The sequence below is a fragment of the Acomys minous genome, assembly GCF_964271855.1.
Source record: "Acomys minous genome assembly, chromosome: 4".
In the NCBI taxonomy this organism is placed as follows: Eukaryota; Metazoa; Chordata; class Mammalia; order Rodentia; family Muridae; genus Acomys; species Acomys minous.
In genome coordinates, this window is record NC_140486.1 from 93,018,131 (window position 1) to 93,046,066 (window position 27,936).

The following is a 27,936-nucleotide window of genomic DNA, read 5'->3' on the forward strand; positions in this document are numbered from 1 at the left end:
TCTGTCTCAAGGGTAGTTCTGTGTACTGTGTAGAAACCAGAAGGCCCGGGGTCAACCAAGCCACTGCAAACAGACTGTAGATGTTGAGCTATAGGGCTGTTACTATTCTCTTTATCTTTACTCATCAATTATTCTTTGCTAAGTGTGTTAGAAGATGGATTTATATCAGCCACCAGTTAAATTGGCTCCAATTTGCCTGCACAGCCAACACACCTCCTACTGTTCTGTATGGAGTGACTTAAATTTTAAAGTTGACCTAGACCTGGGCATGTTACTGATACTGTCTGGGTGGTCTGGAGTGGCTGAACCCCAATTCTTTTTTTTTCTGGGTAGCACACTGGAGCTGGGGACCAAGGAGGAGGGCAGGCACTCATGTCACCTGGCAGCTGCCTAGAGGACTTCAGAGCTGCGCCATTCCTTGAGTGCCAGGGCCGGCAGGGAACATGTCACTTTTTTGCAAACAAGTACAGCTTCTGGCTGACCACGGTGAACCCAGACCAGCAGTTTTCCTCTGGCCCGTCACCAGACACCTTGAAAGAAGGTCAGGCCCAGCGCCAGAAAATCAGCAGGTGCCAGGTCTGCGTGAAGTACAGCTAGAGAAATCACAACATGTCAACAGGCATCAAGAGAGGTGGCCCATGGAGGAAAAGCTTTCCCAGCCATCCCAGCAAATTCAGTGGTGCTCTCTTAAGACCCCTTCAGCCATGCCTTATCTTAGCATGGTTATTCCCAGCAGCCTCCTTCCCCTCTGTACAGAGCAAGCAAATGCTACACACGTGGATTTGTTTGGTCCCCACTGATCTAGACGAAACCCCCACATTTTCCTCTTATTGAGATGATGGAAGAACAGGCTTTACTTGAACATATGTTAATTCCAAGAAAAGCAAGTGACTGAGAAAGACCAGATTATAAACAACTGCAAACTTCATTCATCGGATGATAGTGTCTCAAACAACTGAAGTCAATTATTCTGTAATCCGTTGGGCTCCTGGCTAGATTTTACAGGAGAAACTATAAATAGGCCAACACATGAAGCTACAAAGTAGAGATTTTCAGTGTCTCAAAATGATTTTCTCTATAATCTATTTTTGAACCATGCACTTTAAATAATTGTGAGACCATGGCCCAAAGAGGTTTTTCAAAAGGAGGAAGAAAAGAAAAACAACCTCTCTACGTTGCCAGCATTAGCAGCTCATTTCAAAGCAGAATGAGCCATTGTGCCTGGAAGGCCTTCAGTCCCGTATTCCAGAGTGTCGACATTAGCATAAACACTTCACAGATGAATATAAAACATTATGTTCTCCTCTACATTTTACAGAGAATGGAAATGCCTACTTTGGCAACCCTTTTGAAAAGTAGCAATTATAGAAAAATATATTCAATAAGGGATTAGGGTCCTAAAAGCTATTAATGAATATTAAGGTAGTGATTCACAAAAAATTGACTCCCCATCCCAGGGAACTTGCAAACAGACCACTTTGCCCCAGTCGGGGGCCAGCGTGTCCTCCTGCTAATGGCACTGAAGCCACATGGGGCTTACTCCGGCAAGTGAGGAGAGGCTGGTACAAAGCCACTTGCTCTCCTCCCTAGGAGAACCTGCAAGGCTCCTCCTCCATATGGATAATGGCAACTCACTCTGGAGGTGACAGGGCTATCATTATGCACTTGGGAGAAAAATTAAGGGCTGGCTTAATTAAAGTTAGGTAAGAAGGTTCATTTATGTCGGGGTCACCCTACCAGGAAGGCATGGGGCTTTTTTGAACAGAAACAAAGATGCTATCCAATCTGAATTTCGTGTTCTCATGATTTTTTTTTAAATGGGAGCATCTGTCTCACCAATTTTCAAACAGTCTTTATATTGTATTAGCATCATGGCAAGACAGCTGTTTGACACTGGCACTTAGCAGCTACCATGCACGGATAGGATCCATGTCAATTTGCAGTGACTTTTCTGCACACGAAAAGGTTTGCTGGCTACCAAGTCAGGGATCGGTACAAACCACACATGGAAAGGTTTGCTAGAAAGACTTTTTTCTTTGAAACTCACCTTCCTAGGCTGAAGTAAAATTGTAATTTTAATGGAAAGAAAAGACTCCCCGCCTGAGAGATACTTATGTCAGAGCTCACTTTTCAGTGCACTTAAAAATTGAAAGAAAAACTCAACTAAAATTCATTTCTGGGGCTAGAGTGGTGACTCTGTGGTTAAGAGTGTTTACTGCCCTTGCTGAGGATCTGACTTCCGTTCCTGGCACCCAGGACAGGTGGCTTATGATCACCAATAACTCCAGTTCCCTCTGCTGGCTCCCACAGGTTCTCCTGTCCACATGCAAGGACCTATCCACAGACACATACTCATACACGTAGTTAAATACAGAATTAAAGCATTTCTAAGGTGTGTTTTCCTGCCACCCTTTGGTCAGTGATGACTCCTTTATGCAGAACACAGTTAGCATATTTGTTGTTATTATTCTTTTTTGTTTTTGTTTTTGCTGTTGGCTCCCTGTGGAGTGGCAGTTTAAGACAATTTTCTGGTAAATAATATTTGTTTTGTTTTGTTTTAAGATAGCATCCCAGTCTCTTGGCAATTGCCTGGAGCCACTCAAGTGCTATGAGTTCAGCTTTTTAAAAAGAAACACAATTTTTGTTTTGTTTTGCTTGGAAAATATTCTCTCACTACATAACCAGGGCTGAACATCTCTATTTTAACATGAAATATTTCCTTGACTTCCCAGTATTAACCCATTTGATTTTAAGCTTATGCTATTTTGAGCGTCTGAAATCAAAGCCCATTTCTTCCTTACTTGCATTACTTTTATATTCCCAGAACCTTCATCTATCATCCCAAACCAGGCCTTCTGAAAGTTCATCCTGAACTTGGCCTGAGAACATGGTCCAGGAAGGCCTGGGGAAATAGTGTGACCTGCTAGAGCACACGTGGCTTGCTATATAGCAACGTTAAACCCTTTAACTTTGCTGTTAGGTTGTTAACATGCTTCATAGTAAGTTATGGCTGGCTGAATTAGGAGGGCAATTTAGATCTGAGACAGCGAGAATGAAGAGGTTCAAAGTATAGCTCCCCCAGTCTTCCTCTAGACGTGGCACAAATTGGTAATGTATTTTGAAATGGTCCAGAAGGGCTAGAGAAGAGGAACCACATTCTTGGGACAGAAGGAACATGTTATTTTAAAGTTATCTCTTTCCACCTGGATATATATCAATGTTCTTGGAACAGCCTTGCTCAGAGGGGACCACGAACAAAGTTTTGCAGTTATCCCAACCCATTACTGTGATGGTCTTATCTCAACCTCCTTTTCAAGATCTCCACCCATGACTGGCTGGAATGGGCCTAGATCCCTAATGGGAATGTTTCCTTCTGGGTGCTCATCCTTGGTAAGTGGAACCCACCAGTCAAGCACGTGTCCATGCTGCACGTGTTCTGTTCCCCAGACTGAAGCTCATTCCCTGCTTTTGTGGGCTGCTACCTCCTCTCACACAGCTTTCCACCTAGCCTCTGGCAAGAGATGTCTCCAGTTTGGAATCCCAGCCATCCCCTAAATCCCATCCAAGTGGGATTCCTTATCTTTTGGCTTAAAAGCCTGTGACCACACTGCCTGTAAAATCCAAATGACTTCACATGGGGTAAAAGGTCCATTGTGAACTATGAGGCTTATTGTCTGCAAATACCAACATACCTTTATGTCTTCAGCTCTTCTTTCTACAACAGTGTCCTCCCTTGGGTCCACTGATTTGGTAGACACATGTTTATCCTAGCATAGGTTAGTGGTAGGCACATAAACTTCCCAAAGAGACTGGGGCGGGGGGAGGCGGTGCTGTCTGTTCTCTATTACTTCTCTGATGGTTCAGGACACTTCTCTCATTCCCTGGCTAAAAACTGAAGCCTTTGTGAGGCAGGGACTGTGCTCTGCTAATCTTTGGATGTCCAGCGTTAGCACCTGGGCGAGCCTATCTGTTACTGACTCATTTCCTACGCCTTAGTAAGCCTTTGATGTGCAGCTCTGCATATAAGATCTAACTGGTAAAAGGGTGACCAGCATACTAGGCCTGTCTTACCTCAGAATATCAGAATGTCAAACACCCCCCCACACCCACAATCTCTTAATACAATTAGCACCATAATGGCTACCAGCAACCATTGACCCTTCCTCACTCCACAATTAATTACTTCTCTATGAGCTGAAATTGCAGAAATAAGATTGACTCTCAGACTTGGCAGAAAGAAAATCCTTCGCTGAAATGATACCATGACTCATGCTGCAATCTGTATTCCCTCGCAATCTGAGGGCTTCTTGGCCCCAAATTGCCTCTACATAGCCCTTGTGTGTTTTGAGTGCTTCGGAAAAAGTCAGAAGAATGGCTCACGAGAATTGAACTTCATCAAAGTGTTTCTTCAGCAAGTCCTGCAGGTCACCACATAACAGACCTTTGTGATCAGTGTTTTGACCAGCCCACTGGAGTAATTTAACACTCGTCTCTCTTACTTGCTATGGGGGAATGAAGACTTCTGAATTGGCTGAACCCAGATGTCCATCCAGCTGTGCCCTTTTTCAGCTGTCTAGCCATGGGTGAGTTCAGCTAAATTTCCCTCATTTATAAGGTAGGACATTATACTCATGTTGAAACTTAAAGTTGGATAATTGCCTGCCTAGACCATAGCAGTCACCACGCACCAATTAGGGACACATCTTCTATTAAAATAAAGTATTTTAATATGAAAATTATTTTTTCCACACACAAAAATTACATGTTGGTTCTCACAGGGCATATAAATTACTGATTAGAATTATTTATATCCAGCCAGTTTTTAACATCTTCTTTATTTCAGCTCACAACGTTATTGTACCACAAAGAGTAACCCAATTTCCTGCAGGGACATTATGAGTAAGGTCTGCAGGGAACAAACAATCAACATTAAAAAAAAAATCAGCATTCTGCAATTGTCTCTGTTATTATCTGTAAGGAACTCTGCATAATGCATTTTAAACCAGGACGTCTGGCTGCCACATCCATGTGAAATGCTTGAATTTTATGGTGCTTAAATATTTAATGATTCGTTGGAAAAATGTGAAACATGTCCATTAAATTGCATCCCTTTCTCTAACCCATGGTTTTAAAGTAAAAGACTTTGATCATGCAACTTTTGCAAGATGCCTGATCTACTATTGATACATAAATATTTGCTGTATTGTCACTTACAATGTGGTTCATTATAAATAAAATTCTGTGATGGCTTCCAAAACCAGTATTGTTGATAAACGTGTTTTCTTTTAAGCCAAAGTGGGTTTTAAAAAAATATATATATGTTCTTGTATACAGATATACGTATGAAGTTGTGTGTCTGTATGTGTCATGTGTATGTGGGAATAATCCTAAATTGCTGTTCCTCAGGTGCCATCTTGCTGGCCCAGGTCTGCTTCTTCCCTTAAGGTATTCAGGCACTATTGTGCATAGATGCTGGACTTGAAGGAATGAAGCTTAGCCAGATGGGTGGGTGAGCAGGATCTTGGTTCAGCGGTGAATAGGGAGTTAGGGCTTCTTTATGATGGTTTCCAGTGAAACAGCTCTCCTTTATTGGAGGTCATAAGGGCTATATAAACCTTGGGGAAGTGGGTAGGGATTTTGGAATGAATGTACATCATTGGCAGGGGCTGGTGCTGAGAATGCTTCATTTGCATGAAGAGGAATTCCAGGTGCTAGTTGGATATGTCCTTATAAGGAAATAAGAAGTTTTAACCTGAAACCTGGCTATTAAGCTATGTGACTACATTAAGGGTGGCAGAGGTGGGGGGGATGGTCACTGGGGCATGCAGGCCCAGAAGAGGGAGGGAGCAATCCTTATTCCTCAAGATGAGACCTCACTTTTTCTCCAGGCCAGTCCCCCTGGTCCCACAGTTTACTTGCCCGATACCATCTGAATGAAAAAAGACAAAGAAAAAGGAAAGGAAATGATTGCTCCTAGGTATGGCGGAGAAGCACGTTTATTGCATATATGTGGGAGACCACAGCCAGAGGCAGGGACATCTGAGAGAGTCCACAGTGGACATGAACAGACTAAGATGGGCCATGTGGGGGGAGGGGGAGGGGAAGAGGGAAGAAGGGGAGTCAGATATAGGAGCCAGGAGGTACAAAGGCACAACGAGAGCTGGGAACCAAAAACGTTTGCATTCTATAGGGGAGGGCAGCCCATCCCTTTGAGCTGCAGAGTTCAGTGTAGGGGCCAGGGTATGCCAGGAAGAAGGGCCCTGTAACAGGTGGGGACTGAGGGATGCAGGGAGAACCTGGCTGCCAGCATCCACTATGATATGCTAAATAGGCACTTCAGTCATTTGTCCCAGGTTTGAAGCCTGACATCATCCACTTTATTTTTGGGGACAGCATCTTTACTGGCTTGAATCCACCAAACAAGCTGACCAGCTGGCCAGGGAGCCCCGGGTACCTCCGTTTCTGCATCCTTCCCCCCCTCCCCCCCCCCCCCCCCCGCATCCTTAACACTGGGATTAAAAGCATGTGCTACCACACCTGCCTTCTTTGATTTAATGTGGGATCAGGAGTTTTAACTCACCCTCATGCTCTCTTAGAAAACACTTATGACAGAGCTATTACTCCAGGCACTGGGCCCCATCTTTATCTTAAATCTACCTTGTAATGTGGTCTAGCCTTGGCACTGGCTTAGGAGGGTGATCTGCAGGAGGGAAGGGCCAGAGCTGTGATGAATAAGAAGACTCTGGAGCTCTGTGCAGCATAGCTTTCTACTCAGTGTTTGGGGGAGAAAAGAAATGAAACCAGACCTCAAGCAAGAGGCTGTTGATGGGGCAATGGGCAGTATGGATCTCAGCCTCCTGTCAAGTTAGTTAAGCCTTATCTGTCATGTTAACAAGATGAGACTGCCTATATCCAGGGTTATTTGAAGGGCTGAAGGTGTGAAGGGCAGCTGTAGAGGCATACAGTATAAAACATTGTTCCATATAGCCTCCTTTTGCTAGTGAGTTTTCCCTTGCTGTGACAAATGGCTGAGAGGAGCAATTTAAAACTAGAGTCTATTTGTACTTAGTTTCAGTTCAAGCTTGGCTAGGTAAACTGAGGTGTGAAGAGGAGTCTCATACAGTAGGTACATGTAGCACAGGCTGCTCACCTCACCATGGCCAGGGAACAGAGAGAGACCAAGACTGGCCCAGCTGGAGCATCCGGCTCCCAAGCACATGCCTGCACTGGCTTAGTTCAGCTAGGTTCCACCTCTGGAAAATTCCATCACTTCTTAGAAGCAACATAAGCCCTCAGCACATCAGTCTGAAGTGGGGCAGGGTGACACAGGGGACACTTCATACTCAAATCTCCACAGTGTGCACTGTGCACTGCTGGGCATGGGTATTAGTGGTGTAATTTTCTGTTAAAAATAGGGACTACTTTAAAATGGGGGAAAAGATGTTACACGGGTATCAAAGAAGCCAGTTTGCTTTAGGATACAGGTAACTACAAGGTGAGGAGATGGCTCAGCTGGTAAAGTGCCTGCAGCACAAGTGTGATGGTCTGGGTTTGGATCCCCAACACCCATGTGCAGTCGAGCTTGGAGCGGTCCTGCAAAGCTTAACCTAATCCTCTCTGGCTAGACAGTCTAAGCCCATCAGAATGCCTGGTCCAGTAAGAGACCTTGTCTCAAAAAAATAAAGTGATGGTACCGGGGGCTGGACAAATGGCTCAATGGTTAAGTGATGGTACCAGGGGCTGGACAAATGGCTCAATGGTTAAGAACACTGGCTGCTCCTTTAGAGAAGTGGAATCACAGCAACCAGTTTCGGGAGATCCAATATCCTCTTCTGGTCTCCCTAGGCACCTGTGTGTGTATGTGTATGCATGCACATACACAATGGATGCACACACACATACACACACACACACTCACACACATGCACACATAAATGTATGCACCATACTTGAGAAGCAGTTTGGCTTCCCACCTGTCATACAAATGAGCTTCTTTCCACTTCAGTCCCCAGGTATTTATTGTTTGAGAGATTTCAAAGGCTGAAGGCACAGTGAGGACAGTCAAGAGAAATAGTCCCTGCCCTGGGAAGGAAGATGTGCGTGCACGGCGCAATCACCATTGCCAAGTGACATGTGGATACCAAGAGACACAGACCCAACACAACAGCAGGTCTGAGATGTGAGCCGTGGTCTTTAGGAGAGGCCTCAACCAGAGGACAACATGAGGACATAAAGGGCTGAGGAGAAGGTCCTAATATCTGAAGCATTCACAGCCTGGATGGTAAGACCAGTGAGTGGAGTGTTAAGAATAAATGGGATGCGGTCCAAAGCTGCTGGGAGCCCAGTTGCTGAGGTTAATGGCTCTGACCTTTACCATTTGTCAACAGACAAACAATAAAAGATATCTGAGATGATGAGTGATATTGCTAAAACGGGTTTTGGAAGCCCAACTGGCAATAGTATTTAGAGTTGAGTTAAGAGGGATTTTAAGTATTGAGCAAAGTAATGAATTGAGAGACTTGAAGGTCCTTCCAAGCTGAGAATTTATGATTCTAAAATACTGGAGGAGGAAACAAAAAAGTGGGGCCAGTGGAAAGTAGGTTGGGAAGTTGCTGCAGTGATCCACGGGAAGGGATAGAAGCAATGATTATTTATGAGTGATTGGAGACGTTTCCCTCCCCCTGAACACCAACACCCAAGAGAGATCCACTCTGTGGTAGGGTCATCTGTCACTTCTCCAGTCGACTTCTCTGGTCAAATGCTACTAAGTTTAGTCACTTACTGCTTAGCTCCAGCCTCGGCAGCAGGCATTCTTAAGGGAAGCTCTGCAAATCCCAGGCGACACACCTCAGGTCACCAAGAGGAAGCGATCTCAGCCGGTTCTTCCTCTTGAGAAGCAGGGAAAGGTTGTGACTGAAGAGTTCTGTTAGACTGACTGATGGACCACACCAAACCTTGGGAACTGGGCCCATAAAAGACAACTGGAAGATTACTAATAAAGGAGCCAAATTTAAAAATCACTCTGCGTGCTTATTCCCCATTGGAGGTTACCAGCTGCTGAGGTTGCTTCTTAGGCCACTTCTGGTTTGTTGACATAACTTTGAAGAGTCCCTTTTGTGGATGGGGCCAAAACAAACAAACAAAAATGTAACACCAAACAAAGACACAGAAAACAATAACCACTAGCTACAGGCAGGCCCGTTACTTGAACAACGTATCATAATTTCCAGAACATCTTTATTCTGAAAGACACTTGGTTTTCACTTATCACTAAAAAGACCTTTTCTACATCTGTAATAAACATTTGGTGACATCCCACTTCACAAATAATGAAAAAGTGCCTACTAGAACTCTACCATCCAAAATTGGGATGTTAGGGTCTTTGTGTCCAACAAGTCAAACAAAGCAGAGGCAGGTAGTATTATTAGACTCAAGCTACATATACAAGCTAGTAGAATTCTAAGACAAATGGAAAATAACTTTGGTGGAAAAATGAGCCTTTGCGTATGGAGTGAAGGAGACTGGGAAGGTAAGTTCACAGGCCTTGTGCTAGGATCCGTCAGAACCACACTGCGCACAGACATGATTTGGTGTAGGTATGCACAAGAAAAGAATACTGAGATAAGGGAAGAATTTCCAGGAGCTTCAAAAGATGGCAAGCAGGGAAGAGGCTATCTCTCATTATGGTATAGGAGGCTAATGAACAGCTTGAGAAGCAAGGGTGATTTAGCATGACCATTATAATTTACATCTGTTTGAAGGTACCGGGCTCACAGGTGTAATTCACAATATCAGCTAGCTGTGGCTCTACACCAACTGCAAATTCAAACGAAGGTGCGCACGCACCACTGTCTAGCTAGTCTGTCCAAATACTCTCCGACTTCACCGATATGCTTAGCCCATTTATATGCAGGTGTCAGAAACAGTCCAGTGGATTCACAGTAACGAGTAGATGTGGTCCTACATGTTGGCAATGTGCCAGATATGTCAAATGCAGACAATAGAAACCAAGACATTAATACCTTCAAAATGTCAACCCTGGGCATTAGCTTGCTTTAAAGCTGAGCATTTGTTTGTAGTTTTATTTATATACTGTGAATTTCTTTCCTTTCTTCATCTTTTCTTCCTTCCCTTCTATTCTTTTTTGAGACAGGTTCTTGGTGTATAGAGGAGTATGTGTGTGCGTGTGTTCTGGGCTGGCTTAGAACTCCATATGTAGACTAGGTTGGCTTTGAATTCAGAAATCCTCCTGATCCTGGATTCCGCATGTTGGGATTAAAGGTGTGTGCCACCACGCCTAGTCCGGGAATTTTCTTAATGGACTTAGTACTTAGCTTAAAGTTTGTTTTACTGGTTACATGTTTCTTGATTTATTATATAAATTAATCTTCTGAAAGCAACACACACACACATACACACTTTAAAAATTAGAATATAAAAACTGTAAACAAAGAAAGCTCCCATGAGCTCCCCCTCCAAAGCTAATCTACTCTAACAGTCCCCCCCCCAGATGTTTGCATTTTCATTAGAAAGCTTGTCTACAACTTTCATAATCGGCAACGCTACATGAGTGGTGGTTAAAGTAGGAGCCTCGGCTGTCGTTGCTCCACACTCCCTTTGAACTAAGCGCTCTGTGACAGTGAGGCGGTAGGGCATTCTCTCTCCGTGCTTTTATTCTCAGAACACACGCAACAGAAATGCCTTCAGCGACACAGGCAGTCTGTGTATTGAACACTGCGGTTCCCTCGGGCATCCTTTGGACACTTGTTTATGACAAACAGCAGGCACAGTGGCCAATGAGAAGGCACTTTTATGAAGAAAAAAAAAACATACTTCCTGTGAGGGGGAGTCCCAGAGAGAAATCCACTGGAACACCTCCGCTTTGCTGTGTGTGGCGCCTGCTGCTGCTCTGTGGGAGCAGTTAAACAGGCCTCCTTTCCCGCTCCTGGGGGGCTGGCTGTGAACCCAAATTGCTACTGCCATATGCTATCTAGTGAACGAACAAATAGGGGTTTCCCCCCCTCTACCTTTGATCTTTCTTTTTCTCCTCTAGTCAGATCTTCTACATGGAGAACAAAGCAGGGGTTGTGAACAGCAGGCAGTCCCAGCTGCCTGAGCATCCCTAGGGGCCTGAATCAAAGAGAATCCAGAAAATCCTGGGAAGGTAACCACATCCTCTTCCCACACCATCATGGAAATATGTGAGGAGGACCAGGAGGTGGCACTGCCCCTCCTTCCAAGCCAAGCACCTGGCATACCAGGCAGAATGAGTGTGGATTCTCTCACCTGGTGGGGGAAAACACACTTTCTATTAAGGTCACGGTCTTCAATCCCAGTGTGGGTGTGCCACTGAGTCAGGAGGGAAGAAGAGAAGAGTGGAAATTGGTCCCAACTAAAGAGGTGACCTTTGGTTTAGGAAAGATGATAGGGCCAGACAGGTCACTTGGGGCAAGCTGTGTGCTTCCTGGGATAAGCCTGGTTTCCAGACGTGTCAGCTGGACTTACAGATCTGGACATACAGGAGCCATGGAGTGACAGACCATGGCAGACAGGAGTGATCTGCGACATTAATGGTGTGCTCTGCTTTTGTTTAAAACCAATCAGGGGACTGGGGAGTAAACTGAATGGGCTATAACCACGCAGCTGGACCACATCTTTCCAGGAGTGGTGCCACGTCACTGGCCATCAAATCTGTGAAGACGCTGCCTCCTCATTTCTTCTTCTGGCGTGAGCCGGAACCCATACGGTGTTGGGCCATTTCTGGTATTTCCTGCAGTGAGAAAGCAAAAGGGGGATCACACGTTGCCTATCCATCCTTCTGACATTTACAAGGCAGGGTGTACCCTAGGATTCCAAGAAGAGAAAACCAGCTGTTCTGGTGTCATCTTTGTTTCAATGTTAAAAAGACACATAACAAACACATTTCAACCTTATCTGCCAATACTAATTTCGACACAGAGTAAATATTTTTAGTGTGGCTCATTCCATGAACTTAATTTGATTCATTCCCAGCTTGTGGTACTCAGTCCCACTTTGACGTTTTTTTGTTGTTGTTGTTGTTGTTTTGTTTTTCCTTCTACCACACTCCATAATTCACATCATTTAACCTTCCGTATATCTCAAGGGGTGCTTTGATTGTTTTATGCCCAACTCAACTAACTCCTCCATAGCTCACTGCTAACTAACTATGCTGGCTGGCTTCTCCTGCTCAGCCCTGGAGTGTCCGCTTTCCTCCCTCTAATCTGCCAGTCTTACCAGTCTGGTATCAAGAAGCATACTCGGCTGAGACATGAGTTCCACCTTCATGGAGGTGGAAGGTCAGCAAAGTTAGCTGAACCAGTGACAGCACAATGCAACGTCTCAAGGGGCTAATGTTTTGCCTTTATCTTTTATTCTCTTCTTAATTATCTCATCCCCACCCCCCAACCAGCCATACGTAACACACACATTTTGCTGGCTGACAGACAAAAACACAGGCACAATAGTTAAAGGTCACAAGGCAGAGGGAGGTTCTTCAGTCTGTAGATGTACTCCAAACACAGCCAGTGAGAGCACAACCATTTCAGTCGGTGTGTGGGAGCATCCTTTGAAAGAGTCCTTGCTCTTAAACCTCGTGGTGGGACTTTCATACCTGCTGTTGCATACAGGCAAGCAGGTGGCACCGGAATGTCATACCTCTTCACTCCTGGATCTGCGAACCCTACTAATGGGCTATAAATCTTTCTCTCACCACCGATATCAACCAAAAGCCTCACTCTTTAAACACCTGGCCAAGCCTGAAGAACCTCCTCTAATACAACTTTTCAGTGGTCAAGACCGGCTCCATTAATTGTCCTCATCCAACAGCTGTCACATCCTGCCAGTCAGGGTTGCCATCTCTGTGCTCCTCTGCTCCCTCCTACCATTCATAGACTGTAAAGTGTTAGGGGACATCACTGATGCGCAAATACATAGCTGCTGTCAAATAAACATGGTATTAACAACACTTGCTTATGCCTTCCAGACGGATCTGTTATGGCCAGACGTCAGCCATCACAACCCACTCAGGGCTGACATGGCTGATTCAGGGAGCAGAGGCTTTGAACTCACCAGCCAGATGGGAGGGTGAGGAAGGAAAATTGCTTCCTCTGAACAGAAGCAAGTGGGCATGTGATCCTTCCTGTTCGCTGTCTACGACTGGCTCTTTTCCAAAGACATCTCATTTATGTTCATACTGACAAGGCTGGAATTTCAGTTGCCAAAGAGAAGTTCATAAAAGGAAGGCAATGACCTTTCTGGTTATTTTGTTCATGTATTGTTCTGGGGACCCCGAGCTTGCTTTTAATTAGCCTTCTCTGTTGATGCTAGGACAATGGCCTCTCAAGCTCGTGTAGCCTTGTTGACCTGAGCAACCAAAGTGAAGAGGAAAGGTCTTGTCCCTATGTTTATCCCTTACCGAACCTGTACTTCATGGCTTTTTAATACAGCAAAAACATATGTTACTGTCTTAACCTAGATCAAAGATGACAGAGAATAAATAAACTTAAGACTTGGACCATAAACAGTTTATGAGTCGTCAAGATTTAGAGTTTTACAGGATACAGTTTTTGCTGCTTTTTTTTTTTTTTTTTTAAGGAATTTGTCTTTGCTCAAAATGGTGAATTTTTGAAATGGCAAATACATGAATCAATTCAACACAAGTTTATTGCTTAAAACTGCTTCATGTAATCAGATCCAAATCCTATTTTGCTGTTTATGGCTGCTTTAGCAAGAGGATTCTTAATTGTGCTCACGAACCCAGGCCATTCAATTTTGACAGCCCATGGCAGACAGGCCAGGGCTCTATTAGACTGAGCTGTGGCTAGAATCAGGAACAGGATCAACGTGGCAGTGTGGCCACCAGGCCACTGGCCACAGACTCTGAAGTGGAAAGCGGCCTCAGACTCTTAAAGAAACCAGTGTCTTCTGTTGTGTTTCTAGGAGAGCATCCACAATTGCCTTTAGGAGGACTAATGTCCTCATGATGGAAAGAGGGGCCAGGTGTTAGGGGGCAGAGGGTGAGGGTTCCATAGGTGCAGTGCTCTCTTCCTTTTTCTCTTCTCCTCTCCTCTCCTCCCTTCCCCTCCCTTCCCCTCCCCTCCCCTCCCCTTCCTCTCTCTGGACCCATTTACAGGGCATTCAAGGATAACCAAGGCTTAGGCAACAGAAGCAACACCACATGCTGAGGAGAGGACTCACATCTCTATCCATTCAGAGGAATGAAAGTCCCTCCATTAACAGAGCTCTCTCAAGAGCTCCTAGTTCACTTGGCTTCCGCTCCCAACCTAGTCATCCCAGTTCCAGAGAGGGGCCAACTAAAGGACGGAGCGTGCTAGGAAGACACCTCAGGTCTCCTGGCCAGTGCAGAAGGGAACAACGCCGGAGCCATGGTTTTCTAGACTCTGACAACCTACCCAGTTGCCATCCCTTTTGAGGCACTGAGGAAGGTAAACACCACAGCTTCTCACCACACCTGACGTTCCCACGCATGCTCAGTGCTGCTTCTCCTCATGGCATGTGGGGCTCACTCTGAACACAGGAAGCCGGGGAAGTCCGGCCCATCCCCACAACTCTTATGAACCTCAGTTAATATCAAAGGCACAGAAATCCCACCTTGTGTTTCATTAAATTCCAGTGCAAACTAGAGTGGTCCCGTTCTGTAAGCGCACCACGGTGCCATGACTTCCGGCAGCACTAGGCATTAGCTCGGGCCTCTCATTTTGTGGGTTTTTAAAAAATCCTTCAACCTTGGGTTCTGGGAATGGGAAAGCTATCCTAACTACCTGAATTGCTCATTTCAGGATCCAAACACCACCCTACCCCTACTTTTTCTTGGTTTTAAATCAGTTTTCAAATGTTAACAAATCTCTGATGTTCTGGGAGGAATTTTAATTCAGCTGTCAGTCAGTTACTCACCTAGTGCTTGCTGTGTGTGCAGAGTCAGCAAGACGCCAGGGACGAGGGTCCTGTCCACTCTGCCACCCAGTTCCTTCCTGTGCACTGACTTTTAAACACATTTCTGTGTTTTCCACCCGCCTACATCATCTATTGCTGCTCTCTATCCTGGAACCTCAAAAGGTCCAAGGCTCCTGCAGACATGTCTCAAAGCACCGTAACCTCCAGCTTCTGACATCTGCTCACATCTGTTAGGTACACAGCTCAGGGCCGAGGCTAGCTTCATATAGATGGAAGATGTCTCCAGTTTCACAATGGGAACATGCTAGCGGGGAATCAGAGATGGCTTCCTGGGTCTGTCTGGGACTCATGGACATGCCCCACAAAAGATGCTTCAGGAAGCAGGCCCCAGTGGGTTCCTGTGGGTGAGGAGCTGTTGACCTCCCACTGGTCTGGAGTGTAACAGTCTGACAAGACCCCTACACTTCATCTACAGCAGCAGTTCTCAACATATGGGGCATGATCCCTGTATGTGGGGGTCACATATCAGATATCCCTCATAGCAGATATTTATAGCACAATTCATAACAGCAGCAAAAGTACAGTTATAAAGTAGTAACGAAATAATCTTAAGTTTGGGGGGAGGGCGGGTCACCACAACATGGCAAATTGTGTTAAAGGGTTACAGCATTGGGAAAGTTGATCGAGGACCAGTGATTTGTAGCTACTTATCTTTGAGTAAGTGGCTTCCCTCATGCTGGTCTTGGTTTCCTAGTTTATGAGATGGAATAGTGAGAGTGACTGACTCTCCTGCTGAGAGACTGCTGAGAAGACTGCAAGAGACGATGCGTGTAGATGACTTAATAGCATTCACTCAACACCTGCTACAGCCCTAATGCCGTCGGGGATCAAACTGAATGTCTGTGCTTGCAGAGAACTAACTCCATAAGATACGCACCAAGATCAGTCACTGTTTGCGGATGCTTTTGTCGGTGATGGCAAACTTCACTGGGCAGCCCATTTTTGTAACACAGAGGAACCTTTGGGCTGTTGGGAAAGCCCAAGTGTCCAGCATGGACCTTTCTTCCATTTAGTTAAACCTCACATTGACCATTTGCTGGCCTGGGTGAGTTGGCCCTACTCTGCAGAGCCTGGCAAAGAATATTAGTATTTATGAGACTCACCCCCATGTCCCTGCAAATGGAGGTCAGACCTCAGTCTCACTCAAAGAAACAGTAGGCATGCTTCAAAGGGCCTGGGGAACACTGCCTAGTTTAAGATGACTTAGCTTGGTTACAGCACCAGTAGTGAGTTCATACAACTTATTGATTTGTGGTTCTTGATGGAAAATGTTCAGTTTTCTACCCTTATGTATAATGCAGTAACCTCCACATTTCATGGCTAAAGGAAGTGAAGCAATTTCCTCCACATAAGAATTGCTGAAGCCTGAGAGTTGATGGCCATTTTCCCTACTGTTCACTAGTGTAAATAGAGATGTTTAATTTTCTGGCATTCACAGATCTGCACATGATCTGATAAGCACTCATGCTATTCAAATTATACTAAATGGAATTATGGGGTGGGATCGTATCTTTACATTAAATTGGAGGACTGAAGAGGAAGAAAAGGACAAAAGCTCTAAATAAACCACTAGTGTTCTGTGATGTGTCTGCCGAGGATCAAGGGCAGCTGCACAGGTCCCCTGTGCTCGCTTTCAAGAATGTTTCTTCACTAGAATCACAAAGGCTCCTGAAAGGATGGTTTCTATGTTATTTACTTCAAAAAAACCAGAAAAGTCTGGAAGAAACAGCAGCTCTAGCAGTTTAGAAAGAGGAGAACTGGAAGGGGAAGGGTGGGCAGTTAGGTACACCTTTACTTTCAGGGTCATTCACTATGATACCATCACTCTCAAAATGGCTTGGACTTTACCTAAAACCATGTGATTTTCATACCTATAGAAGTTTCATGATGGCTCAAAAGAAGGGTAACAGATAGTCTGGGCATGAGAGAAAATCAACTCTTCCATCCTGCCAACCAATCAAGCCAGCCAACCCCAAATCTCACGAGGCACCTGGGATCTCAGTGCAAAAGCTCTGAGGTAGAGAGCAGTGTGGCGCTGCCATTACACGATTCGCTCCCCTTCAGCTGGCTGATGTTGCAGCCATTTAATAGACATGAGAGACTTGGGAAACAACAGCCAAGGAAGCTACTGAGTAAACAGCCAAGTGCATGATGTTTATTGTTTTTCAGGAAGAATCAGCATAGAGTTTAACTCTGCTCCACGCCCACCAAGGCATTACCACCCCTCTTTTGGGAGAATATTACTGGGCCAACTTTTATGAACTAAATATGTGGAACCAAGCTCATAGGTAGAAGTACAAAAGATGCCCAGAACTCAGATGATCCTTTCTTGTTTGGCCACATTTAAAATATTCTAATGTTTTTCATCCTCGGGTCCTTACAGCCCTGTCTTTTCTTTAAAGCCTCTGGGTTGTCGAGGAGTCTTATCTTCCCCAGTTCTTTTCCCCTCCCGCCAGCTTACCCTCCCTTCTCCACCATCTCTTATTTATGTACTTTCTAATACACAAGTCCATTTTCACTTACACCATCCATAAAGGAATTTATAAAAGTCAACTTGAGAGGCCTCGGCTTTTCGGCAATTTGTGAGTCTTCCATGTTGTTCTATGTGGTCTTGGTCCCACATATGTTTCCACGTAGAATTTTCTTATCAAGTTTACAGGTGACGGAGTTGAGACAGGACAGTTTTAAGTTACTTACAGAAACCTGAGGCACTAAATCTGTTAGACGAAAAAGTGGGGAAGAGCCTTGAACTCATTGGCACAGGAGACAACTTTCTGAACACAACACCAACAACCCAGGCTCTAAGGTCAACAATTAATAAATGGGACCTGACGAGGCTGAGAAGCTTCTGTAAGGCAGGAGACACCGTCAACAGAACTAAGTAACAGCCTACAGACTGGGAAAAGATCTTCACTAACCCTTCATCTGACAAAGGTCTAATATATATATAAAGAGCTCCAGAAATTAAACACCACCAAATCAAATAACCCAATTAAGAAATGGGGTACAGAACTAAACAGAGAATTCTCAACAGAGGAATATTGAATGGCTGAGAAACACTTGATATTCTCAACATCCTTAGTCATCTGGGAAATGCAAATTAAAACAACTCTGGGATTCCATCTTACACCCATCAGAATGGTCAAGATAAAAAACTCAAGTGACAGCATACCCTGGTGAGGATGTGGAGAAAGGGGAACACTCCTTCATTGCTGTTGGGAATGCAAACTTGCACAACCACCTTGGAAATCAATCTAATGCTTTTTCAGAAAACTGGGAACAGGACTACCTCAAGACTCAGCTATTCTAATCCTTAGAATATACCCAGAAGATGCTCCACCACACAACAAGGACATTTGCTCAACCATGTTCATAACAGCCTTGTTTGTAATAGCCAGAATCTGGAAACAATCTAGATGTCCCTCAGTTGAAGAATGGATAAAGAAACTGTGATACACTTACACTATGGAATACTACTCAGCTATTAAAAACAAGGAAATCCTGACATTTGCAGGCAAATGGATGGAAGTAGAAATGATCATGCTGAGTGAGTTAGCCCAGACCCACAAAGATACACATGGTTTATACTCACTTATAATTGGACACTAGCCCAACAGAGATGTCCCCTGAAAGTCTTCACTTAGCAGGGAACCGGGACAGATGCTGGGACTTCCTATTGGGACTCTAAGTGACAGAGGAATGGGAGAATGGGGAAATGGAAAGACTCAGAGGGTCCTGGAACCCTACAAGAAGACCATCAAGGATGGGGGATCTGGACCCAGGGGGCGTCTGCTCAAACTACTCTACCAACCAAGGACAATGCATGCAATAAACCTAGAACCCCTATCCAGATCTAGCCAATGGGCAGCACATTCCCCACAGTGGTGTGGAGAGCGGGGACTGACTCTGATATGAACTCTGGTACCCCCTTATTTGACCACTTCCCCTTGGTGGGGAGACCTGGTGGCACTCAGAGGAAGGGTAGGCAGGGTACCAGGATGAGATCTGATAGGCTGTGATTATATGGTGAGGGGGGAGGTCCCCTTCTGTCACAGACCTAGGGGGAGAGAGTAGGGTGAAAGAGGGAGAGAGGGGGGAAACGGGAAGGTACAAGTGAGGGGATAACAATTGAGGTGTAATCTGAATATATTATTTAAATTAAAAAAAAAAAGACACAAGGCTCAAGCCCTCTTCCTTCTCCAGGGAGCCCCAGGCATGGGTGTGTCGGTCCCTCATTTCACACCAGAAACTAAATCTGAAGTTGTCACTGTCATGTTGGCCACTCAGGCACTGGATTTGTTTGAAAGTACCGGGAACCATCTACCTTCTGCCCTGGCTAAGGTTCGCCCCCTCAAATGCCAGATTTCACTTAGGACCCTGAATGGGCCTGCATCCCCACTGAGGACGATTAAGGCTCAGCAGAACTCAACATTGGTATTTTGCTGTGGTTTCTTAGAGCAAAGAATATTTTATAGCTTCCTACAGAAACGTGGAGGAGCGAGAAGGCAGCAGCTGACTGCCAGCTGAACAACAGAAGAGATTTATTTTAAAGGAATATTTAAAGATTTTAATGGAAAAATGTTTAGAAAACTCAGTTTTTCTTGAATCCCTTCAAAGTTCTATCCTCTTGGTGTTTTACTGTGAGGAGTCTTTGGCGAGTCTGAGAATGGTCTTTAGAGGCTTCTCCATACAGTCAATACGGCTTTAGGAGCTTCTAAAATGTCTTCAGTCTGTAAAAGAATGCTTTTTGTCTGTAATCTGGAGGTGTCTCAGTTTACCCAATCACATAGGCTGAATCTGGAGATTCAAAGAGACTGGTCATCTCCAAGAAGCCCTTCCCCTCTCCTGCTTGTTTAGACTTTCTGTTTTATTACTGGAAATCACCTAGGCACATTCACTGGGCAAATATATACAATCTCTTAGAGAACTAGACACAGGCTCTCCAAGGGCGGAAGCTGTGTTGTGTCCTTCACTCCGTGTCCTACTGGGTAATACACAGGAGGCTAAAGAGACAGAGAAAAGGACACCCAGCATTAGACATGGGTGTGAGGCCATAGCTAACAGTGGAAAATAGAAACCTGAAGGTAAAATACAGAAGTCAACGTTGTGTTATGGGTCTATGAGGGGAGTGAGTAGAACATAAGAAACACACCCAAGAATGCTAGAAAAGGGATGAAGGCTCTTTAGCATAATTAAGTTTCACTCCTCTCAGAAGCTGTGGGGTAGCTGCAGTCCTGGCCTCTCCTGATGTTCCAGAAGAGTCCATAGAAGACCAAAAAAAAAAAAAAAAAAAAAAAAAAAAAAAAAAAAAAAGAAAGAAAGAAAGAAAGAAAAAGAACACATGAGTATGGCTGTTCTCCACTGCTAGCCAGGACACTTCTGCTCAAGTCCTATTGGCCTTCAAGAGTTCCCTGATGCCTGAGCTACTTTTCTCAGGCATCGAAGGCCTCTGCTTATTCTGACATTTGCCTGGAAGGGATGGGGACTTGCCACAGTCTTCTTAGAGCTGGTTGTCTTAAAGGTGGGTCTCTGGCATGATGGGAGAGAGCAGCAGAGAGGTTCTAGTGGCCTCAGAGCCCAGATGGGAGTCTCATTCTTGTCTTTTGCTCCTTGGGGTTGTATCAGAGTAAGTCTTAGTTTCATTATTTAACAAGGGAGAGAATAGTTGGGGGCGTAATGTAGAGTAGAGTAGAGTAGAGTAGAGTAGAGTAGAGTAGAGTAGAGTAGAATATACTCAGATCAAAATTTTAAATGCACCAGCTCCTTCTGAGACACAATGAGGCAGGGCCATGCTGCTTGCCACCTGCTATGTCCTTCATCTTCAATGGATAGTGATGGTTTTAGCAGCCTTGGCCCTCATCACAGTGCTTTCTAACAAATAGCAACCAGTTAGCCAAGAGAGGCAGACTCAGGGATGAGATCCTAGCCACTCAATGGCTCTAATGCAAGAATTCTGAACAAAGCTAGGTGGTCTTAGGCATGGCATGGGTCAGAGAGAGAGAGAGCTGTCACTGGTACTGGTTCCTTAGCTTGGGTGTGCATGATTCACAAGGTGGGGGATCTCTATGACTCCACTGGAAACTCAGACAAGTCCCTTCTCTCTGGACCTCAGAATCTTCATTTTATGATTAAAAATAAAGATATAAGATAATAAGGTACCAGGCAGCAAAGGAGGAAAGGGTACTCCAGAAAGAGAGAGAGAGAGAGAGAGAGAGAGAGAGAGAGAGAGAGACAGAGAGAGAGAGAGAGAGACAGAGAGAGAGACAGAGAGAGAGAGACAGAGAGAGAGAGAGAGAGAGAGAGAGAGAGAGAGAGAGAGAGAGAGAAGAGAAGAGAAGAGAAGAGAAGAGAAGAGGGAGAGGAGAGAAGAGAGAGAGAGAGAGAGAATAAGGGGGTAGAGAGTAGAGGTGAGGAGGGTTTGTCCTTTTGTATAGCCCTGGGCAGGGCCATGCCCCCGTGGCAGGTAAGCAATGACATCATAGGTAGGCAGACTGAAGCAGAGAAGCAGAACCCTAACATTCCTACCTTTTCCTATAATTAAAAAATGAGTCATGGCACCAATTTTATGTTTAATAATAAAATATAAGGTGTAAGATAAGATAACAAGAGATATCAGATGTCAGATATTTTGTTGTAGAGGAGTTTATTAAATGAGCATGGGGGAGAAGGAAAGGGGGGAGTGGTATCCCAGAGAGAGAAAAGGATAGACACAGAGACAGAGGAAGAGGAAGAGAGAATGAGAGAATGAGAGAATGAGAGAGAGAGAGAGAGAGAGAGAGAGAGAGAGAGAGAGAGAGAGAGAGCACTAGCACAGGAAGGTTTGTCCTTTTATATAGCCCTGGGGAGGACCACGCCCCCATGGCAGGTGAGTAATGACATCACAGGTAGGTCGACTGGAGCAGAAAGCTAACACTTCATGTGTAACTGAGGGGGCTGGCCCAGATTTGTGATACTTCCACAAGGAAGCTCATGTGCCCATGGCTGGTTCCCAGTGAGTCATCATGGCTGGCGGGTTCCCCACCCCCAGAGCACAAATTTGCCCTGTCTGCCTCCTGCAGCCGGGATGGCCTCCTCTATGGAGTATGGTACTTGGTTCTGACTTTTGGTAGCTGGACAAGGAACCACTATGTTGTGCTCCATAGCAGTGTCCTCCAACTCATTTGGTCTTATTCAGTGGCCTGCTCCAACACTCCCCAAACATTTACAAGTATTTTACATTTTTTCTTATTGGAATATCTACATATTTATTAAAAATGGCAGAGGGAATAGAAACTTCAATTCTTGTGATGTTAACACCTTACATTACTAAGGTGATTTGTCAGTACTAAGAAACAGTCGTCATCATATTACTGAGAACTCAATTCTAGACTTGATTTGGATTTTGCCAGTTTTCCTACGTTTTTGTTCCATGGTCCAATCCAAGGGATCGCAGTCCACTTAGTATCTTGGTTTGTGGATTTTCTTAGTCATTCTTTTTTCCTATGACTTTGACTGCCTGGCCAGATACCATGTAGAAATTCCTCAAGTTATGTTTGATTGATGGTTGGCCTCTTGACTAGACTGAAGTTCCAAGTTTTGACAAAGGGAAAGAAAAAGTCACAGAAACAAAGGGTACTTTTGTTCCCTATCAAGGACATGTGGCACCAGCCAGATGGACCACGGTGAGACTAACCCTAAGCAACTGGCTAAGGAGTGTTTTGCCAAGTTTCTCCACTGTACATTTTTGGTAAGATTTTGTTTTTAATCTGTCTTATTTACATGTATGTATGCGTGTCTGTCTATGTGTGAGCATGTGCCAGAAGAGGCCTTGGGATATGTTGAAGCTGGGGTTTGCCCAGGGTTCTGAGATGCCCAACATGGGTGTTGGGAATTGAATTCTTGTCCCCTTCCAGAGCAGCAGACATCCATAACTACCGAGCCAACTTTCCAACCCCACTGTAAAAACTTCGCTTGAGTTCCAAGCGGGCATAAGATGGAAGTGGGGAGACTGGGCATTTCATATGAGATTTGTCACATGGGTGCTCACACTTGGGGATGAGCAGGAAGTGACGGAGTCACTTACAACTTTCACTGGGCTCCCGTCTCTGACGTCCCAGCGTGGAGGCCCTCACTGTTCTCTGCATGTGACTCGCCAGGGAACTTGGTTAAGAAATGGATTTGGGTCTAACTTGGTTGCCAGTAAGCCCAGACACCCAGTTTTTACTGCGCTCCTGCATCTCTAGGTACGAGACCCACACTACCCATTACATCTTTCAGCTGAAAATACCCGGTAGGCTGCACTCAGTACTTGCATCTGCCAGCAGGGGGAAGCAGAGGCCCACAACACAGAGCCTGCAGCTGAAAACTAGGACACTCTCCAGTCAGCAAAGCATTCCGCATTGTAAGCAGAACGAGCTTCATTTTCAAACAGATGGGCTCTGCAGAAGACGCCGCACCGGATACTAGGGAGTTGTTTACTGTCTAGATGGTCTGCGGGGTCTTTGCCAGCATCTAGCAGCTTCCATGTCACATCACAGTTCTTCCCAAGGAAAGACAAACAAGGCACTGGGAGAGAGGGCGTGGATCTAGGCCTTTCTCATCAGTTCCAAAGTCAGGATTCAGTTTTGCTCTTGTGCATACGCCTTTTGTTGCTCCAGTCTGTAGCCTCCCCTCACTCCTAACTGCAAGTCAGAACCGAGTTGAGACCATGTGGAGTGCTTCTGCTAAGGGGTGCACGAGGCCACTCCTACCTGTGTCAGTGGCCGTCCTCAGTGCTGTAACTGCATTTCCTACAGCTTAAGGGAGAAAGAAGTCATTTTGCTCACAGCTTCAGGGTTTAGTACAGAGTTGCTGGGCACCACATGCTTGTACTGCAGCAACAAAGCTCTGAGGCAGAGGATCTTTCCTCACGGTGGACAGGAAGCAGAACAGAGCAGAACAGGAAGGAGCCAGGTCAGGACATAATTATCAAAGACACACCCCAGTGACCTACTTCCCTCAGCCAAGCTGCGCCTCACACTTTTTGGAACTTCCTAACACTGCAATCATATAAATTCTGCAGCCACATTATAAAGCCATCAAAGGATTAAACTACTCATTTAGTCAGCACACGCACAGGTGTACTTTCCTAGTCTGGGCACTTCCTTTGTTAAAATTAATTTATATATATGTGTGTGTGTGTGTGAGGCTCTGTGAGGGTTATGTGTACTACACGCATGCAGAAGCATTCCCCAGAATCAGGCATTACATTGCCTGGAACTGGAGTTCCATATGGTTGTGAGTCACCACGTCAGTGCTGGGAACTGAGCCTGGGTCCTCTGCAAAAGCAGTAAGCACTCCTAATGGCTGCGCCATCCCTCCAGCCCCATACCTGGGCATTTCTTTACTCAAACATGTTTACAATGAAGACTCACCATCACACCTCTACATATCCTCCCTCCAGCCCTCCTACCTGCATCAGCCCCTCTCCTCGCGCTAATCCAGAGGAATGTCAGACAGAAGGAAAGGAGGAAGAGAGAAAGGGAAAAGACTGGATCGCTCAGCTCTCTCCATGACAAGGCTGGACTTGGGTGCTTTTCCTTGCAAAGCTCTGGGCGGACTAGTACTTAAGAATGGAGCATTCCATGAGTTTTAGGAATCTGCAGAGCCCCTCCTGCACAATGTTTTTTGTTGTTGTTGTTGTTGGTTTTTTTTTTGCCAGGAAAATCCACTAGCTCAGCCTGTGATCTCGGGTAGCTGCTGTTGTTCTGCCTGTTGGTGCAGGTCCAGAAAGAGACCTGCTATGGCGTGGATGGCTGCCCCTTCCTCCCCTAGTCCGCATGATGAAGTCCTAATCGTCACTGTCCTGTGTTTGTAGGTGAAGTCTTTACAGTGGGGCTCCTGAGAGCTTGCTGCCTGCCGTAGGCACAGCAGGGAGGCTATCATCCTAGGCAAGGGACAGCACCAGATCTTAGTCATGCTAGCACTCAGAACTCAAACAGGGGAGGCTAGGCAGCCATAGGACTTGGAAATACAGATCAGACTGTTACATATCAGATGAATTTGCCTGGGCCCTAGAGTTCTTGACACATCTAAGAGCAAGAAACAGACTGAGAGATGAGATATATCACATACATGTGTGTGTGTGTCTGTGTGTGTGTATCTGTGTATGCATATACATATATATACATACATGCATATATACATATATACAAATGCATATATACATATATAGATATATATACAAATACATACATACATATATATATTTCTGAATGCTGTCTTAAAAGCCATAAATATTCACAGTATACATTTTTTTAAAAAACCACAAGCTTGGTCAGTATAACTAGATGTTCAGATATATTGACATCAATGCATAATTATGGAAATAAACCCTAACCTGGGAAATTGTCCTTGACTGTCTCGCTGGACCAGGGAAGCATGGCGATTATTCCAAGCTGTCATTAAAGCTAAAAGCCCTCTGGGCATCCATCTCCTGAAGGAGGAACCCTGGCTGTGACAGTGAGATAGTCAATCTCAGGGCAGGGCCAAGGACTCTACAGAAGGGCAGCCCAGGCTAGATCCTCCACAAGAAAGAAAGCAGTTTTCATCCTATGGCCTTATTCTTTGCCAGGCCAAAGCAACAAAGGAAGAGCAAAGCAAAGAGAACAGAGTACCAGGGGCACAGGGGGCTGAAGACCGGCCAAAGGAGGCACGCTGGAGAAAGTGTGATGCTCATGCCTTCAGAGCGGTAAGACCTAGCAGATAACTCAGAAAGTGAGGACGGCCCAACCCTGTTCCCTTTCCAAGAGGATAAGCTGTGAGATAAGCACCCTGAGAGGCCTTCTGGAGAAATATACAAACAAGCAGGAGCCTTGGTCCTTGGTTCTCAGAGCTCTGCCATGTAGGTCAGAGTCAGCCTGAAATTGTGATGGCTAAAGCCAATTCTACGATGTGATAAGCTATCCTAGAAGAGGCACATGCTTCTGAGAGTGATAGCATTGAACCCAACCCTGAGTCTCATTCCCACTTTCTGTGTGGTCATCTAGGTCTGATGAACTCATTCCTACCCAGAATCCTGACCTTGTGCACCTGTGTGCATCGCTGTGTCTACATTAACAGTTCCTTCAGACTAAAGCATAGCACCTTCAACAAACAAATCCTTCTAGGGGTTTCTCTTGAAATAGCCCTCCCTCTAATTGTGTCAAAGTAGCCAGACTTAATCTCAACATGCTTTTGAGACGTTCTGTGTTATCGAGAGTTGACAACCATGTAGTGAGCTACTCCTAAACATCTATTTACTGTTGTCAGAAAACTAAAGCTAAATTTATAATGGCGAAGGAGAAAATAGAACCAAACTTGGAAGTTCAAGACACTGGAACCAGACTCATTCCGGACAGCTGAAGGTGGAGATGAAGGGAAGGTAAATGCTCTCTGAGCAGGTTTAGAATGTGTTTTAGTCCGATAAAAAGCTAGTAGTAGAAGGTCTCTCTACAGTTTCAAGGGAAAAAAAAAGATTTGATAAAGTTTGTGAGGTATGACGGTACATGCTTAACCCCTGTACTTGGGGAAACAGAGGCAAGAGGTTAAAATCAGCAAGCCAGAGGCCAGCCTGCTCTACGTAAGATCCTGTCTAAAAATAAAAAAGGTAAACATTGGGTTGAGTGTGGAAAGGAGGGTCTGTGAGTGGCATCCAGGAAATTATAAACATTATAGAATTTCAGAGCAGGGAAACTGACTTCCGGAAAAGGAGTACATTTGCATGGAGCCAAGAGGCAAGGCCCTGTAGCCGGTTCCAGCTGCATGGCTGCCTTGCTTTGTTCTTTGAGTCATTTCATCCAGCACAATCCAAACGCCACCTGCCACACCTGAAGTGCTCTATTGCTTCGTAGCCATGGTAGGGGACCACACTTTGGGTGTGGAGGGGTAGGTGAGTTTGAATCCGAGCTTTCCCTTTACTTGTGCCCTCAGGTAAGTTCCTGGCACTGATCCTCAACTTATTTACTTTTACAGTGCAGAAATCCAGAGAATACACAACTATATTCTTAGGACCAAGTGGGTTAAAGGAGTTTAGCACCCAACCTGAAGGAAATCCATGAGGGTCAGACTGCTCCCCTAAGAACTACTTTTCCAAGCTGCTCTCTCTCCTCTCCTTCCTCCTCTCCTCTTTTCTCCTCTCCTCTCCTCTCCTCTCCTCTCCTCTCCCCTCTCTCTCTCTCTCTCTCTCTCTCTCTGTCTGACTCTCTCTCTGTCTCTGTCTCTCTCTTCTTTCTCCCTGTGACACCTCCACTATTCATCCACAAGCTAATGTCTTTCACTCCCCTGATGTACCCCCTTATCTCAGCACCCCCAATCCCACCCACGACCAAAGCCTGGATGTGGTCTCACAGCCTCGATGCAGAATCAAGTTCCAGCCCAGGTGGCACAATCCAAATGTCCCTCCATGTTGCTTTCAAACCCATCAGCACAAGGCTTCCTTCCCCTGAACTGCCCTCCCTCCAACCAGTGGCTCAGCAAAATGCTATTACTATTAAGCAGGAAACTGGGAGGGCACATGGAGAAGAGAAAGTGAACTGATACAAAGAATGTGTGAGCTAAAGAAAGACGACAAGAAGGTTGGGCATGGTGCTGTATATCTTTAGTCCCATCCCAGCACTTGTGAGGCAGGTCGAGCTCTGCGAGATCCAGATCAGCCTGGCCTATGTGGTGAGTTCACAGCCAGCCAGGGTGACACCATCAGACATCCATTTTCTCAAAAAGAAAAGGAAAGAAAACAAGAACAAAAAGAAGCCTAAGGTTTGTTGTAGTAAATACAATAAATTCCAAGATTTTCCTCCGATGTGAAGGTTGTAGGGAAGGGCATCTGGCTTGGCTAAAGGCCCCCACACCTGTTTTCAAGATAACTCTCTTAGGGTACAAAAGTGAAGGGCAGTGAAGCCCCATGCAGGTGGAGCTCTGCCAACATGACTGATCTAAATGGAATGC

General features: G+C 45.2%; 2 protein-coding genes across 7 annotated transcripts in view; one reads left to right on the plus strand and one right to left on the minus strand.

The window, feature by feature from the left end:
• Window positions 1-5,260, plus strand: part of COL4A4 (collagen type IV alpha 4 chain) — a 113,223-nt gene extending 107,963 nt beyond the window's left edge. Inside the window, exon 48 of the mRNA XM_084779829.1 lies at window positions 334-5,260. Within this exon, the coding sequence (XP_084635955.1) occupies window positions 334-597 (264 nt within the window). The 3' untranslated portion in view covers window positions 598-5,260. The remainder of the gene's footprint in view (window positions 1-333) is intronic.
• A 5,242-nt stretch (window positions 5,261-10,502) lies between these two features.
• The window catches only part of RHBDD1 (rhomboid domain containing 1), a 115,756-nt gene continuing 98,322 nt past the window's right edge, over window positions 10,503-27,936 (minus strand). For all 6 annotated transcript variants that reach the window (XM_084779828.1, XM_084779823.1, XM_084779825.1 and 3 more), the window contains one exon: window positions 10,503-11,770. In XM_084779828.1, coding sequence (XP_084635954.1) covers window positions 11,676-11,770 — 95 coding nt within the window. In that variant the 3' untranslated portion in view covers window positions 10,503-11,675. The remainder of the gene's footprint in view (window positions 11,771-27,936) is intronic.